The sequence below is a fragment of the Aedes albopictus genome, chromosome 3 (assembly GCF_035046485.1).
Source record: "Aedes albopictus strain Foshan chromosome 3, AalbF5, whole genome shotgun sequence".
In the NCBI taxonomy this organism is placed as follows: Eukaryota; Metazoa; Arthropoda; class Insecta; order Diptera; family Culicidae; genus Aedes; species Aedes albopictus.
In genome coordinates, this window is record NC_085138.1 from 446887406 (window position 1) to 446905475 (window position 18070).

General features: G+C 37.3%; 1 protein-coding gene across 1 annotated transcript; it reads left to right on the forward strand.

Annotated features, from left to right (window-relative positions):
* Positions 1-692: 692 nt before the first annotated feature.
* Positions 693-17780, forward strand: LOC134289925 (putative polypeptide N-acetylgalactosaminyltransferase 9). The gene is made up of 4 exons (XM_062856736.1): positions 693-1009; positions 1081-1765; positions 16642-17051; positions 17108-17780. Exons 1-4 carry the CDS (start codon positions 1004-1006, stop codon positions 17720-17722), a joined length of 1716 nt encoding a protein of 571 aa, XP_062712720.1. The 5' UTR covers positions 693-1003; the 3' UTR covers positions 17723-17780.
* The last annotated feature ends 290 nt before the right edge of the window (positions 17781-18070 follow it).

An 18070-nucleotide genomic window follows, 5' to 3' on the forward strand; every position in this document is an offset into this window, starting at 1 on the left:
AAAGTTAAGTTAAAGTTAAGTTAAAGTTAAGTTAAAGTTAAGTTAAAGTTAAGTTAAAGTTAAGTTAAAGTTAAGTTAAAGTTAAGTTAAAGTTAAGTTAAAGTTAAGTTAAAGTTAAGTTAAAGTTAAGTTAAAGTTAAGTTAAAGTTAAGTTAAAGTTAAGTTAAAGTTAAGTTAAAGTTAAGTTAAAGTTAAGTTAAAGTTAAGTTAAAGTTAAGTTAAAGTTAAGTTAAAGTTAAGTTAAAGTTAAGTTAAAGTTAAGTTAAAGTTAAGTTAAAGTTAAGTTAAAGTTAAGTTAAAGTTAAGTTAAAGTTAAGTTAAAGTTAAGTTAAAGTTAAGTTAAAGTTAAGTTAAAGTTAAGTTAAAGTTAAGTTAAAGTTAAGTTAAAGTTAAGTTAAAGTTAAGTTAAAGTTAAGTTAAAGTTAAGTTAAAGTTAAGTTAAAGTTAAGTTAAAGTTAAGTTGAAGTTAAGTCGAAATGAAGGTCAGCATGCATTCAACCACCATGGAAATTCTTACAATCTATATTCAACCCACCCTACTTGATTGATGACACTATCAACAATCAACTCTCCCATCAAAACCTTATCAGTTGGTTTTCAGAAATGCCGCATTATCACCTGTCAACTGTGTTGATTCGGCGCGTACATCATTCTTTGTTCCAGTCTCCAGCATGACAGCATTGTGACGGACGCTTTCCCCTGCGCACATATAGTAGACTGAACTTGATCCAAATTCTACTCTGCTACAAATTCACCACAGTAAATAGAACCACACGCGGTTAAACCACAATAAAAAATGCGTTGAATTGCGCAATCAGCACGCCCAAACAGTTGGTGTTGGTGCCTATTCTCCAAAAAGCATTCTAGTACTTCCCATGGGCGACGCGTGTATCCATCGGTTGGGGCTCCCTTATCAGTCTGTCCACAATGCTTCCAGTGTTCGCACCTGTGTACATCGTTTCATTTCGGTGACACCTCTTTAGTTTCAGCAAACAAAATAAAAATGCGCGTGAGTAGACGAAATTGCTTTTTGTCAAATCCATTTAGCTTCATTCAAATCCATTTTTTGTCGATTCGTAGCTGTCACGATTCATAAAAGCGCTGTTCTGCGGCTTGATCATCCTAGCAAGCGTTGCACTCACATTCCTCACCTACTACGGCAGTGCTGCGACGCATGAAATTGTGCAATCAGCACGTAGCAGACTGGTGAGCTATCTGCAGGTAGTGGATACCGAAATGCAAGGCCTACTGTTGGACGATAATGACACGCTTCCACCTGGTGATATGGGTCAACCCGTCGAATTACCAAAAACATTAAGCGCAGATATTAAAAAACAAATTGACGAAGGTTGGGCAATGCAGGGCTTGAACCAGTACGCATCCGATTTGGTGTCGGTCTATCGAAGGCTTCCGGACATCCGGGACGAATGGTGCAAGGAGCCTGGTCGGTTTCTCCCGGAACTGCCGCCTGCTTCGATCGTTATCGTGTTCTACAATGAAGCTTGGTCGGTGCTGGTTCGCACTGTGCACTCGATTTTGGCCCGAACGCCACCGGAACTGGTCGAGGAAATAGTCCTGGTAGACGACTGTTCAACGTTAGCGCATTTGAAAACACAACTGGATGATTACTTTCGGCCGCTGAAGAAGGTGAGAATAGTGCGAGCGAGGGAGCGACAAGGACTGATAAGAGCGAGAATTTTAGGTGCAAAAAGTGCAAAGGCCGAGATACTGACGTTTGTGGATGCCCACTGCGAAGTAATTGTCGGTAAGTTTTAATCTACTGCGCGAAATAACATTTTGTCGACATCCGTTTGTAGTTGATTTTAGAAAACGAATGTAGGCAATAGCTGTCAGTGGTTATTTTTTATCGGACTTCTGTATCAAAATTGAAGAGCATTTGATGATGTTACAGATAGTGTTAATGCTAGCTACAGAATCGATACATAAATTGAGAATACCAAAGCGATCAATGTTCGTTTGATTCTTTTTCTTCTTCTTGGCACAACGTCCCAACTGGGACAAAGACTACTTCTCAGCTTGTTCAGCATTTGTTCTATGAGCACTCCTACAACTTCAGTTATTAACTGAGAGCATTCTCTTCCATTGACCATTTTGTACGTGTATCGTGTATCGTGTGCCAGGCACGAAGGGACTTTATACCCAAGGAATTCAAGGAAATTTCCTTTACAAAAATTTTCTGGACCTACCTGGAATAGAACACGTCATCTGTTAACTTCATCCTACCAATCACTAGACCAAGGGTGTACCGCAACCGTTGTTCGTGGAATGTAGATGCTAAGTTGTTGAAAGTGCTTTGTCTTGGGTGTTCCAAAATAGAAAAAGTGTCAACAAGTCAACTTACTCACCCCTAGAATGATAGATTAGGGGCTTAGCAACAAAAGTTCAATGCAGGCGTACCTCGATAGTACGTACAGTTTGCCTCGATAGTACGTACACTAAAATTAGGTTAATTTTTAATCTATAAAAATAAGTTCGAATCATTAGTAGACGTATTGCAGAGACTCCGATACTATGAATTTGTGTTGTGTAGACTTCTATAACACGGATTTTCAGTAAACCCTACTTTCCCAAACTGTAGGTCGCGACCCGCCAGTGGAGTCGCCGGCCTTCATCCAGGGGGTCGCGAGGGTCAGTTGAATAATTTACTGTAACAGACAACAAATGAGGGAATTTCTATAGTGGGTCGCCGAAAGCACGTCAACTGGCAAGAGGAGGTCGCGCACCTAAAAAGTTTGGGAACCTATGCATTAAACAGTTATAATTACAGCAATACTATAAACTCACGGTTTTATGAATACTTTTATGAAAAGCATTGATGAAATGTTTTGTAGTATACTTGAAGATATCCATAAAGCAAGATTTTAAGAGTAAACAAAACTCTTCGATATGTAAACCTTCTGGCATTTACCACAATAAAACTTTTTAAACTCTCAACAGATGGCGATCAATTCGATTAGTAACGACATCTGTTGGTGAAAAAGCAGAAACTATGACACTACTAGGTTTATTGCGGTCATCATAAAAGGAAACTTGCTTTCGTTTTATTTTCGCTACACAGTTCGAAAAAACCTGTAAATTTATGACGGATCGAATGTAACAAAAGGACCCCGTCATATTTGATGGAAATTTTTATGCGATCTTAAAATTACATTGCAGATATCTGCTAGAAAATATAAAGAAAAATTGAGCTCCGAGCGAGATTCGAACTCAGATCCTTGAGGCGTGAGTAACACGCCCGAGCTCTCTCGGCTATCTCAGCTTGTTGAAACACAGATGGTCAAAGTTAAACTGCTTCTACCATAACGCACGCATTCCCGACATGCTCCGGCTGCTGCAAAGAGTACTGAGAGAGACAACGAGGAAACCGCCACAGCTGCGAGCAGCCGTTCGTTTAGCTGATGACGGAGAGTGGCTGGCATGATTTATAGCAGATGCATGTAAATTTAAAGCGAATATGCTTTAAAATCTGTAAGCAAGCCGTCTGAGCAGCAGCGGGCTGCTCGGTTGACTCAGTCAAATAACCTTAAGATTTCCATAAGGCCCAACTTATGAAACGGCCTTTAAATAATTCATAATGATTCGGATGAATTTCATAAGGTCACTCTATGACGTAAAATCGTCTCACAGCTTGGCTTTTATTCATGTTTAGCAACATGGTATTCTCAAGCGTCGGTAGCCGTGTGGATAAAACACGGGCTCGGTGATCCCGACGTTCATGGATCGATTCTAGTCTGCATCATTTTAAGATTTTTTTGTTCTTTTCATAAGTCTATCTCATGAAATTTGTCATAGTAAGCACGATCAATTTTCATAAGGTATTCTTATGTCATCCATAAGAATTAGTTATGGCAAATTTTCATAAGGTATTTCGATGAATTTCGTTAGTTTTTTTTGCTGAGTGAATGCTGGTGGTTTACATTTTACTGCCGCAAATTTCAGTTGATCTTCAATTTACGTGCTGTTTAACTTTCATTTTTTTTTCTGTGTATTTATGGTAGTCGCCATAGGGAAGTGGAACCATCTCGGCAGGGGTCCTATTTTGGGCACTTTTCTGCTATAACTCAGCCAATTCTGAACCAATTGACACAATTTTTGGAACGCGATGAGCTACATATAGTATCTAGCCGTGTACAAAATTTGGATTGTAATTGACTGAGTTATAGCGAAGAGTGCCCAAAATACCGGCCGCTGCCCTATTGGAGAATTAGCTGACGTGAATGGAAAATAGTTAATTTTGCTCAAATAAGCAATGAAATGATAAGTTTCTGCCATTAATCCCATCTCGTAAAAAAAAAAACTCTTGGAGGTGTCCTAGAAGGAGCAATGTTCAGAAGATTTTGAAAATACCACGGCAATAAATATTGCAGGAGAAAATACTTCTACAATGTTTCTATAACATGATATAACTGATCTAGATCTCCAGTTAGCCTAGTGGTTAAGGCTATGGATCGCCAATCCGGAGACGGCGGGTTCGATTCCCGTTCCAGTCGGGAAAATTTTCTCGACTCCCTGGGCATAGTGTATCATTGTACTTGCATCACAATATACAAATTCATGCAATGGCAGGCAAAGGAAGCCCTTCAATTAATAACTGTGGAAGTGCTCAAAGAACACTAAGTTGATGCGAGGCAGGCCAAGTCCCAGTGGGGATGTAGAGCCACAAAGAAGAAGAAGAAGAAGAAGAAGAAGAAGAAGAAGAAGAAGAAGAAGATCGATTTAATTATATCTAGACCAGTTTGGATGGTTCGATAATTCAAAAAAAATCAATATAAGTTCCCAGAGACGAGATGCCTCTACGAAGCATCCCCAGAGCACTAGAAGATTTTTACAATAAAGATAGGATCCTAAACAGGCAAAATCACGTAATGAATTAACGGGCCCTAAGGCCACATGTAGTTTTTTGACAACCCTGACGTTCTAGAAATAACATTATTTGATTTGAAAATGAAATTTAAAATAAAAATTTGTGATTCGATAGTACGTACATTTCGATAGTACGTACACTAAACGAAGCGGTGGTGTACGTACTATCGCACGGGGTGCCGAAAACCGTTATTAACAAATAAAAATGTCCACCCAAATGGCACCCGGCATTCTAGTATGTCCTCTGCAAATTTGAAAATGTTTCATCGAGGGAAACTAAAATTTTTGTGATTTGAAGATTTTGAGCCATATCTATAGAATTTTCTTATATGAGTAAATATGCGCACACGGTGTGCCTGGAATCACTATTAACAAATAAAAATATACCCCATATTGTCACCCGGCATTCGAAAGATTTACTATTTTAGCATCACCTCCAAAAATTTGAAAATGATTCATCGAGGGAAACGATAGTTTTTACTGTTTGAAGAATTACCTCTATTTTGATAGAATTAGCTCATATGGCAATATTGTCATAGGATGTTTCATTGGCTCTTCAAATCATAAACAAATACACACTTCCTTAAAAGAGAATTATTTCTCACTGGAAGTGTACCTGAATTGTACAAAATTTGAAAAGAAGAGTAGGTTTTGTGCCACTTGGAGAAGTGATCCAATTAATTAAAGGAATTCCGCTCCCAGGGGTTTTTCCCTACTCCAAATAAAGAAAATTAAAAAAAAAAATACTAAAAAGTTTCACAAACACCATTCCAAAAATACAATATTCAAATAACTTCTCTGTAAATTTGACAACAATTCAATGAAACGATCGCAAATTACAGTGGTTTGAGAATACAAGATATGATAAAGTGTATTGAAAATGTAGTAACTTCATAGAATATTATTTCAATTTCTCATGTGAATCATTCCTCGCAAAGAATATATATTTTGTAACGCATCTAAAACTTTGGTTATATATCACATTTTTTTTCGACACTGTTACAAAACTCAGTAGGTGTTTTTAACGTGTTTATAGACAAAGCGATAGTATGCATATCTCCAATGAAATTGAAATTTAAGCTTAAAAATGGTGTTACTGATGATCATTCAAATAAAATATTTCTAAAATCACGGAAAACACGTAAGTCACATGACGTATAAAAGCTGGTTAGTAAAACGATTAGCATTTAGGTTTACTTCAAAAGCTTCAATATCTTAAACATTACCAACGATTTACAAAGCTTCCTAGGAATACCAAAACCTTCGGCTGTTGATTCACTTTAACTCTCGTTTCACCATGAAACGTTTTCAAATTCACCGATAAGATACCAACATATAACGTGCTTAAAATCAAAAAATAACGAGTGACAAACTCTTAAAAAGTTTATGTAATCAACGCTCACGGCGTGCCACATTTTTATTTGTATTCGAGTAGCAGAAATATTAATTGAATTCTCAAACCACGGTAATTGACATTCCTCTCAATGAATGTTGTCAAATTTTCAGAGAAGTTGCTTGAATATTGTACTTTTGGAAATTGTGAAACACCGTCCTTAGTGTTGGGATGAGAAAAAAAAATAATAGGGGTTTGGCACCCAAGAAACCCTAATGCGTATATCAATTAAACACCCCAAATTCTCAATTCAAACTTGGGTCTTGAACTGTAGAGTCCTGTCTCAATATATTTCGATTCTTCCATTATGGCATTTCTAGGGTTCCCTGTTCTTTTTTTCTCATCTCTGAAAAGTTAATCGATTGGTTACTTACTGGTGGTGACCAACCGATCAACTTTTCAGCACAAAGCAACATTAGGTTCTTCAGATTTGTGCTATTGAAAATTCGAGGTGTGGCTTCGTCATATATTCACCTCAAAATTTTGTTGAGCAGTGTTATTATTTGTTTATGGTATAAAGAGCACCGTATGACAATATTCCCACATGAGCTAACTCTATGAAAATAGAGGAAAATCTTCAAACAGTAAAAACTTTGGTTTCCCTGAATAAAACATTTTGAAATTTGCGGAGGAGATTCTAGAATAGTATATTTTTCGAATGCCGGGTGTTAGTTTGAAGTACATTTTTATTTGTTAATAGCGGTATCAGGCACACCGTACGTGCATATTTACTCATATATGAAAATCCAATAGAAATAGCTCAAAATCTTCAAATAACAAAAACTTTAGTTTCCCTCGATGAAACATTTTCATATTTTCAGAGGAGATACTAGAATAGTATATCTTTCGAATACCGGGTGCCGTTTGAGTGGACATTTTTATTTGTAAACAGCGGTTTTTGGCACACCGTGATCGAGGTATGCCTGTAATGGAAAACTCAAACAAAAAACATTTAAAAGTTATCATCGATTTTATGAAAAAATGTTCCATTTTGGGTACTTTTTCATATGCTTATTACATCATTTTTCTTTCTTTGTCAAACCAATATAGATCCGTGGACGGCTGAAAGTGTACGTTTCTGAAATGCACTGGCTTCATTGTATTTCATGGAAAAATCCTTCACTGCTCCACTGGGTGTTCCGTGTTGTCCGTTGCCTAATGTTAGTGATTGTTCAGTCTGTGCAACCCAGTGGGGTGACACAGCTGTCAAACTCGGTACATCGCCGCTTTCAGATCGATAGAACCGAAAGCAAAGCCGAACAACATTTAACAGATCACAACCACGATCTTTTTGCCTGTCTACACTGAAAGACGGCTTGCGGTTATGACAAGCACAAAAATGTTTTCAAATTTACTATGGCAAAACATAATCATCAACCCATAAACGCTTCTTGTGTGCATTCTGTTTCCTCTCATATCAACCGGTTCGATAGCCGAGTGGTAGCGTGCGAGCCTGGTGATCTCAAGATACTTGGTTCGAATCCGGTTGCCAACAGGAACTTTTTTTAATTGTAAATCGGGTTCATGGTAAAATTGAAAACATTAATCTGTTGAATTGAAACGAAACTCAGTCTGCACAAATCAAGTGGCGTTGTGCATTTATGTTGACCCTCAGAATAGTAATTTCAACCGCAAGCCGTCTTTCAGTGTACACACCAAATTTTTTGAAATGCTTCCAGCACAAAAAAATCAGCAAAATAAGTTACTGAATTTCAGCAACATTTTTGCTGAATTTCAGCAAAACGTTGCTGATTAACTGTCAAAATTGCTGGATGGATCAGCAAGTAATAAAATAATTGCTGATATTCAGTAAATCCGTATTGCTGAATACAATCAGCACAAAAAAATCAGCAAAGTTTGCTGAATACCAGCAAACAAAATTTGCAGTGTAGGGCTAGTAGTCAGTTAGGCAAAGGGGTCGTCGTTGTGATTGTGTTGTTCAATTATGGCCCTCTGTTAATTTTCAACTTTTATTCAATTTCTCTCGTCGCACACTTGCGATTCTATCCACCGTTTCTTTCATTACTTTCGTTACTCCCTCCTTTTTTGAGTAGTATTAAGTTCACCGAGAAAAGCCAATACAATTCAATTATCACATCGCCGCTTTACCCATCATCGTTTTTGATACGGCGCGTTTTGGTAGGGTAGGTAATCATGAATTGAACCAAAATGCGGTTTTCTGAAGCATCGGGAATTTTGACTGATTTTTTCACCCACAAGGAAATAATTTACTACGGTGAAGTCTCAGGTATATGAAAGACACAGGTATTAGCTTTTCGTAAAGTGGTAAAAAGCTTACATTTGCACCACTTTTCATTGAAAAATTCAATTATTTGTCAATAATGATTTTAATCTTAATTTGAACCATCGTAATCATAATTTGAATCAATTTTAATCTAGCTTTGAACTACTGGCGGCAGCAGCTCGAGCAATTCCCACAACAGCCAATTTCATGCTAAACAATCCAAAATCACATGGATCTGCTAATTCTCATAACTATGTTTCATTAGACAGTGGAATTTCAACTCAGAATGTTCGGAATTCTTCAGAAATTTGGAAACAAAATTTGGAATTTTTCATCTTCCAAGAGTAAACAAAGCAGCCACTAGCGCAGTCTGCAGGACAACACTAGAAGCTCGCCCCCTCTCACTAGTTCAAATCTAGATTACAAATGGTTCAATGCAAGATAAGATTCTCCAAGTAATAATTACGTAAATTTGATAATTTTATGACAAATAATGTGGAATATTATTCGGTTAGTCGATTCTACGATGAATTTGCTTTCAATTAACGTATTCACTTATTGCTTGTGATACAATGCGTGAGCTGTACGAGTGCACCGAAAATGTGCTTCCTCTGGGGGGAAATGGGTGAAATTGCAGTGATTTTTCAATTTCTTATTTTCAATGAAAAATTTCTTCATTCAATGCTTTTAAAGTCAATTCTACCAGGTTATATTACGAGAATCCATTTACCAACCTTTTTGGGACATGATTTTCCCAAAAAGTGTATCATTTTAATGAATTTCGAAATGGTTCAAATTAAGATTACAATTTGACTAGTTCAAAGCTTGATTTCTTACCCTACCCACTTTCTGGTCGGTTTACCCTAACTTGTTCCTGATTTTCGGGTGTGTGGCTCGTGTGTTGCTAGTGCTTATTTCGGAAATTGCACATTTCAAACGAAATCGTTGTTTTTAATGATTGTTTCTCTTTCTTTATCACTTTACACGATACATATTATGTGTAGCAGCAAAGCAATGTCGATGTTTCCAGCGCTTTTCATGAATTAAGCAATCAAAACAAAAACATTGGACGTCATGTTGAATCGAATGCTGGGTTGATGATTCTGGCCCTTCGTCATCCCCTTGGTGCAACTATAGACTAATTTGAAGACCTCGATGAACCAAAGAAAAAAAAAATTTTCTGTGTCCAGTCCGGTACCCCAAAAAATATTTATTATCCTGTATTTTTTAAATAAAAAGAGTCAAGTACAAGACACTGAAGACGACCTTACAGTTGAGGTCGAAATACGTATCTGTCAAAGGATGCAAATTCTTAGTGGAATTAAAAGGAACAGTACTTAACGCGATTTTCTTTTTATTTACAGATATTCCCCTAACAAGCCCAGGTTAATCATCAACTGTATTTTTTTCCGTGTAAATTGCCTTTCGTGTAAATTATATTTAGCGTGTTACACCGATCTGACAGCTCTGACAGTAAGGGACTAAACATAAATTACGTAAGTGGGTACCGAGGATTGTTCACAATCTGCAAACTTGACTGCGGAAAAAATCGCGACCATGACGCCGCTGGTGCAACCTCTGGTTGAAGACGGTGTAGTGTTTTTTTTTTCTTCCCATGCAATGCAGCTGAATAAATAGCTCGCTTTATTTCCGATATTAGAGCTGGATTGCACGGTAGAGGTAAAGTATGACTCACTGATGGGATAAAACATCACTTCAAACGGAATTTGAAATGTTGGATGGATATACTCAGAACCGAAATCAACATGACTTACCAATTAGATACAATAGTAACTTTAGTCGTTTGAGACCAAATCAATTGATCAGATATTTCCAACAGAAGCGAAACAAATGTTACTTCTGGAATATTGAACACAACAATTACTCAAGGATGATCACTGCCCCTCTCGCGACATGTCGCGTTCGGCTGTAAATACGTTTTCGTTGTTGATCTGGATACGTTCTAGATTTTCAAGTTGTTGTAGGCTCCGATTAAACAATCTACATAAATTTGCGCTTACTGTGATATCTGTTGATACCGAATTAACGAAGTTTCAGTTCTTAAGCCGCCAAAACGTCGTTTTTGAGCTGTTAATTATTGCTGCGATAGCGTGTGTTTCACAATGGCGAGTGAAAGAATTTGCAACAAATGCTTTCTAAGTATTGATGCGAAAGTAGACCTGTATAGCGTGTGCGAAGGGGAATGTGCTTGTTTCTTTCATGCCGAATGTGTTGGCATAGACGAAGCAGACTTGTGTACGATGGCACGAAGAACGAACATGATATGGATGTGCGATGCATGCTTATTCAAATTCCGCAGTTTGTGTGAACGTGCTTCGACAGATTCGCCTATAGATCCTGCCCAACCAAAACCCATCGACGATGAAGTAAGGGATCTCAAAATCGTGGTTGCGGGAATACTGGATACGCTTTCCAAAATTGCTCCAGCTGCTGTTATGAACGACTGCGAACTACTACATTCAACGCCTGTTTCGACGAACTTGCCATCCGACGAGATCAGCACGAGCGTTAATGTAAGCAACGTAGGAAACGATCAACTATCGCACAGTGCGGAGAGCAACGATCTGTCACTCTTCATCTCAAACATTGATTCTAGTGTTTCTGAGAACGACGTCTGTACAATGGTTTCACGAGCACTGGGCACTCATGTTCCCGAACGCATTAATGTTCTTAAATTAGTATCGAATTTGGAAAACAGACAGCCACCTGATTTTATTTCGTTTAAAGTATCTTTGCATAAGAAATGGAAATCGAAAGCATTAAATTCGGCAATATGGCCGAGGTATGTGAAATGTAGAGAATTTGTTCCCCGACACAATTTAACATGGAAGCCAGAACAGTAAATGTAATTCAGAATCGATTTTAAGTTTAGATCTTTGTTGTAGTTTGTTATCGCTAGATGTCCTGTTTGTTCTGTTTAGTGTGATAAAAAAATGTAATATGTTGTTATAAATGTAAACTATACGTTGATGCTTGATAATTATTCGTGTATGATTATATTAGAGTTAAATATTCAATAAGACTGAAAAAGTCAGTTGGATTACTTAAATAAATAAATAAATAAATAAATAAATGTCGTTGTAATTGGAGTGAAGGTTATTCTACAAACGCTTCGCATTAAAATCACCGAAAGTAAACAATATATTTTTGCAATTATTTTTTTTGCAAATCAGATTTAAGCAAATCCTTTTGTTGGTAGGTGTATTGAAAATGTAAGAAGGCTGCCTTAAAAGCGAACTTATCGAAGTGTGTTGCATCGAAAAACACAATGTTAAAAACATTCAAACCTATTCATAAATAATCATGAAAAAATGTCTAATGGGGGTGTGAATGGCAGAATTTACGTTGTTGAAGATCTTACATACAGAATTACGAGAGAGATTGACGTTTTCATCTATGAGTAAGTGACATTCGTCTACCGGGCTTGTGGTTTAACAACTTTTTTTCTTGGGGCAATCCCTAAAGTGTGGCATACGATTTATATCACAATTAGAAGATGATTCAAATTTTCTGATCGTCCATCACTGGGCAATAACACTAGTTTACAAAATAAAACGAAAGTCGTCAACTTCTATCAACGACCAAAATTTTTGAAGCATAATTTAGCGTTAATTTCGAAGCCGTGCTTCAAAAAATTTGAAGTAAACGTTTTTGAGTTTTAGCTCAATATCGAGTTTTACCACTCTATAAAATATGGAATTTACTAAAACTCAAATATCTTGCGTTTTGTTCAACAAATTTTAAATCTTTTTCCTAAAATTTAATGTTGAATATAATACCTTTCGATCATCTGGATGCAGGTTTTGCTTCAGATTGATGAAATTCAAGATATTGACGAGTTTTGGGGACAATCTCCTTTAATTTTAGCAAAATTTCCAAAAAATTGTGAAGAAATGTATTTTTTTTTTCAATATAGAGAAAAACAATTTAAAAATTCTTTCATAACGTTTATTTGACAAATCATATATAAGCGAGTTACAGTAAAAGTCGAAAAAAAATCCGCTCTACTGTAATTTTTTTCCTTCACGTTTTCGAAACTCAGGGCATGATTCTGCACCAAAAATGATCATCAGCTTACCGAGTTCAAAAATGCTATAAACTAGTGTAATCCTTGACCAGTGCATGAAAACTGGAGATTTTTTTTTTCCTGAACGGAACAAAACGTGTTCCTCTTTGACCAACACTTTTCAACAACTCAAAGTGGTAGGTACAGGCCTGCATTGACCAACAACATGCATCTGAAGTAAGTGCGAGCAAGAACAGTAAAAATTATGAGTGAAAGTGAAGAACGATGGCACAACTGCGTGTGCTTCTCTGAGTGTTCATCTGGCCGGTCTGTGCAATGAATACGGTAGGGTTGGGTAAGATGCTATTGTTGAATCTTCCATAGATTTCAATGATTTAAAGCCTCATTTGGAAATTCATGCGGAAATTTCTTTGATAATACAGCGATTCTTTCGAAAATCCCTTGGGGATTTCTTGGAATTTTTTATATGCCTTCAGCAATTTCTTTTTATTTTCCTTTGCAAATTCACTTGGGAGTTTATAGACAGTTTCTACGGCAATTTCATCAGAATTAATTTGACAATTTTGCCGGCAATTTTTCAGAAAATTTTCTGTGGCATTTTTTTTATAATTTCTTTGGAAATTTCATCCTTACATTGCTTTCAAATATGTTCTAAAAATGTAATGCGGGCCAGTTATTTTAAATATTTCTTAAAAAAATTCTTTGATAATGACTTTCCGGATTCTTCTGAAAATTCCTGTAAACGTTCATTCACGTTTTTTGTTCGGCATCTCTGGAAAGCTGTTAAATTTATTCGGCAATTTTTTCTGAGTATTCTTACGCCAGTTCTTATGGAAATTCGTTTACGTATCCCTGATGCAATTTTGATGCAAATCCTTTGAGATAAATCCTCGCGAATTCTTCTGGAGGCGACTTAGGCACATTTTTCGGCAATTCAGCAAGCTTTTCTTTAGTGTTGATATTGAAAACAAAACTGCATGTGTTAGTAAGCCACCTCTCGTTGAATTTTCATTCATTAAATCAGCTCGTATATGGACCATGCCTCGCAGCTTTATTCAGAAGTTGTTTTGGAAGTTCTCTCTAAAACTCCGATGGTATGTTTTTCGTTTTTTTTATTGTACCGTCGATGGGGGTGACAATGCGTCTGGGGGATGAGATTGGGTCAAAACGGAGAAACATAAAATTTGAAATAGCTCATCTACTCTCGCCAATTTATGTTGAAAACTTTATAATATTTCAAACAGAAGGTGTTTTACACGTCATGATGCAGAATAAGATGTTTAGCGATAATCGTTTTTTTGTTAAACTTGTGGCTAAACTTATACGATGAAACTACTAGTAAATCACGCTGAAAAAAATTCTCCTTCGTAATGTTTCACACAAGTACCTAACCATAAATTTTCTCATAAGTGGTTAGCCGTAGGTTTTACCTGGTTGAGGCAACGAAAAAATCGGGCTGTCAATGCACTTTTTATCTAAAAAATCAATATTTTCGACCCTATGTATAAATATTAAGAATGGGGGTAAGATTGGGTCAAGCAAGATATCGAGTGCACATAACCTTAACTAAAAATTTAACTTGTTATCCAGTCCCCATTTGACGGCGCAGTATCATAACGTCCGAGGCCATAATGTCCCAGGGCTTTATGGCGCATTTTTTCGGGGCATAACGTCCAAACATACAAGTATGCCACGAAGTCCAAGGAAAGAAGGCACATAGGATATTATGACGCACCTAAACTTTTGGACGTTATTTCGCAAAAAAACGCGACTTAACGACCGGGACAGTACGGCCTCGGACGTTGTGATCCGGCCCCCCATTTGACGTTAGAGTGGTGCCATGTTTACCGTATCTTCATAAAAGCACGATTTTTTTTTTCGAAAATATGTCGAAGAAGTGTCAAGCGAGTGAGTTCATACGTTTAGTGCCTAAAATCATTTATAACAATAAATCCATGCGTCTGGACAGCTCCTCTGATCATCAGCTAATCTTTAGTGTACTGCAATATCGTATGCTCACAAAGTAGACTTGCCAGCGTTTTTCTTCTTCACTCATTTTCAAATTTTAAGGAAATATCGTGAAACTACCAGATGGTAGTGGGATCCAGGAAATACCGGTTCCATAAAACCGGTAACATGAGACAATTTCGGAAGACGAACGAACGTCGAAAAATATATATATATATTTTTAATAAATCTTTCAATGCACCTCTCCCTCATTGTAATCCCCTCTCCTCTCATGGAGATTGAAACTTTAAATGTGGATGATTATGGTGGCTAAAAATGCTGATACAACATATAAAGCTTATTTTATTAAATTTCAACCATTTTTTCGATTGTGTAAGCCCTTTTAGGTGGATTAATCATCTTTAAAAAATACCTAAGTTTTTATTCGTCTTGGTTACATTGTATTTTAAGTAGGTTTACTAGATATGATCAATAAAATTAACTTGTATTCTTAGTTAGGTGACTTCGAATACTTTGACCCATTCTCACCCCCTCTTAGGGGTGAGATTGGGTCAATTTTCAATCATTTGTAGTTAAGTAAGGAATTCATATAATGTGATACTTTCATGCTAAACTATCATTACCACATAGAAGAGTATACATACCAAATAAAAAGTTATTCCGTCTTCAATTGCATTTGTTATTTAACAATCAATCTTTGAGTGTCCTTTTTTGACCCATTCTCACCCCCGACGACGGTAACGATTAATTTTCGAAATCATGATGGGATTTTGTTCATCAATTTTTTTGGAAATTACTTCGCAACTATCATGCAATTCATTCAGCATTTTTTTCATTTTTGGAAATTCTTTCTATTCATAGATACAATTGGTCTTTGGTGTATTTTAAGGCGTTTTTACATTTTTTAACAATTAACATGTTTTAAATTTTTCCTCAGGAATTCTATTATAGTAAAAGAGTTTAGGGAAGTGAGTGATAAGTGATAGTTAGGGCGCACCGGTCGTGGATGCCGACCTTTGTGGCGTTTGACTAGGAGCACATCACTGCACTATGGGCGATTTCCATACAAACAGGCGGAAGAAAATATTTTTATAATTTCTTTTCGTTTTCTGTGGGCTATACTATCAAAATATTTCGTTAATTTGCATTTTCAGTATTTCTAACACACACTTATATGAAAAACAAAAACTTTGAAAAATGCCAAGTTTCACCTCCTTAATCAGTTGTTTTGAACTTCCAGAAGTTACGTTCAAAATTTGAGCGAAATCGGTAAAGCCTAAGGGGGCGCTCAACAACCTGGAAGTTTGTATGGGAAATCTTGACCAAATGTAAGCGTTCAAACAATAAACAAACAACATTGTTGAAGACTGCAAAGTGATCCAACATCTGTGAAAAAAGTTATACCCTAGGTAAAGTGCGGTGAAACATTATTGATATGTTTCCAATACATGTAAAGGAATAATATCAATAATGAAATCTCAATACTTTGCCTCACTTTGCCTAGGGAATAACTTTTTTCACAAACGTTGGATTACTTTGCGGTCTTCGACAAAGTTGTTTTGTATATAGTCCGTTGTATTATAGTCAAACTACTGAAGAAATGATATCAAGATACCGTGACATCACCTAATTCCAATCATTTTTTTTTTGTTCATTTTGGTTGGTTTCGTTCAGTCCCAATTAGAGGAAATTAGATCATCTGAACAGTATGCCGTAAACAATCTGATGTAAACAAAATCTCGAATGATATAGTTTAAACTTCAAAACTTGTTATTGTTGTGCTATTGTTTATTCAATATTTGTACACTCTCAATAGTATAATAAGAACTAAATTTGTTCCATAACAAAACATATGATTAAAATATTATTTTATGGGTGTATAGCAATAGCATAACAAAATAAGATTGTCAAACAAAACATGTTATGGAAAAGTAATGCTTTGATATGTTAATAATAACAAAACGAGATATAAAAACAGATTATGTGATTTGATAGTTATTAATTTGATATTCCCCTCTGCTCGGGTCAGATCAGAAAGCAGCACCATAAATCCAGAAATTCTTCCTTGATCATGCCGATCCTAACCATGCATATTTCCCTCAGGTTGGCTTGAAGCCCAGCTCGATCGCGTAGCACGTGATCCGACGGTGATCGCCATTCCATCGATCGATTGGATCCACGAGGACACGATGGCGTTGAATGCGCAAAGCTCCCAGCTGTACTTTGGCTCGTTCGATTGGACCGTGAACTTTCAGTGGAAAGCCCGTTCGGAGAAAAAGGTCAAAGCCGAGAATCCGCTGGAACCGTTCGACACCCCGGTGATGGCCGGCGGACTGTTCACCATCAATAGGACGTTTTTTGCCCATTTGGGGTGGTACGACGAGGGATTCGAAACGTATGGAGCCGAGAACCTGGAGCTGTCGTTCAAATCGTGGATGTGCGGTGGATCTATGCAGATTGTTCCCTGCTCGAGGGTGGCTCACATTCAGAAACGAGGACATCCCTACTTAGCGGTGAGTCATGTGAAAGAGTTCATGTTTTGAAAGTATAGCTTCCATTTCACCAACAGAAAACCCCCGGAGGCTACAGTGTCATAAAACGCAACACAGTTCGCCTGGCTGAAGTGTGGATGGACGAGTACGCTCAGTTCTACTATGAATCGTTCGGAGGGCCAAAATACCGCGGAACCTTCGGAGATGTGTCTTCAAGGAAGCAGCTGAGGGAACGTCTCCACTGCAAATCATTTCGATGGTACATGGAGAACGTGTTTCCGGAGCAGTTTGACCCATCCAAGGCGGTGGCACGAGGGGAGTTTCGAAACGCTGACCACGGGGGCGATAGCTGTCTGGAATGGCCACCGCCTTTGAATGAACGGGGTGTCAGTGCGTGTCACGGTCGAGGGGGCCATCAGCTGTGGTTTTTTACGGCCGATGGCGAGATCACCCGGGAGGATCATTGCTTGGATTATGATGGGAACAAGCTGAAGGTGATTCGTTGCCACAAAATGAAGGGCAATCAACAATGGGTGTTCGAGGAGTCGGTGAAACACTTCAAACATGTGTTTTTCAATCGATGCCTGGAGTGGACTGATCATAAGCTGAAGTTAAATGATTGCAATGATTCTACAGTAGGTCAGAAATGGCTGCTTCAGCATTACAATGCCAGTAATCTGAAAATAGTGTAAATATTGGTGATGCTCAGAACAGTTGAATGCAATAAAAACTTATTATTCTCTAAATGTATAGATGACATCGTTTGTTATTCCGATTTCTTAGATCATAGCATGAGTCTGAGTGCATGTGAAGTATCTAATAGTTGTATAATTCAATGATTTTTACGCTTGCGAATTTCAAACCATTCCTATTGCCTACCTTGTACACAAGAGAATACTGCTTCGTTAAAAAAAACAACCTCTGTTAGTCGGTCACTTTTCCCGTAACTACGTCATTTCGATGGAAATTTACAACGAAGAAGGTCATCTCATATGAACAACCGTGTACATCTACCGTACTACTATGATAGTCTGCGACGA

Coding starts and splice junctions, on each gene's coding strand:
- LOC134289925 (XM_062856736.1), top strand. Junction 1,766..16,641: donor CCACTGCGAAGTAATTGTCG/GTAAGTTTTAAT, acceptor TATTTCCCTCAG/GTTGGCTTGAAGCCCAGCTC. Junction 17,052..17,107: donor GAGGACATCCCTACTTAGCG/GTGAGTCATGTG, acceptor TTTCACCAACAG/AAAACCCCCGGAGGCTACAG.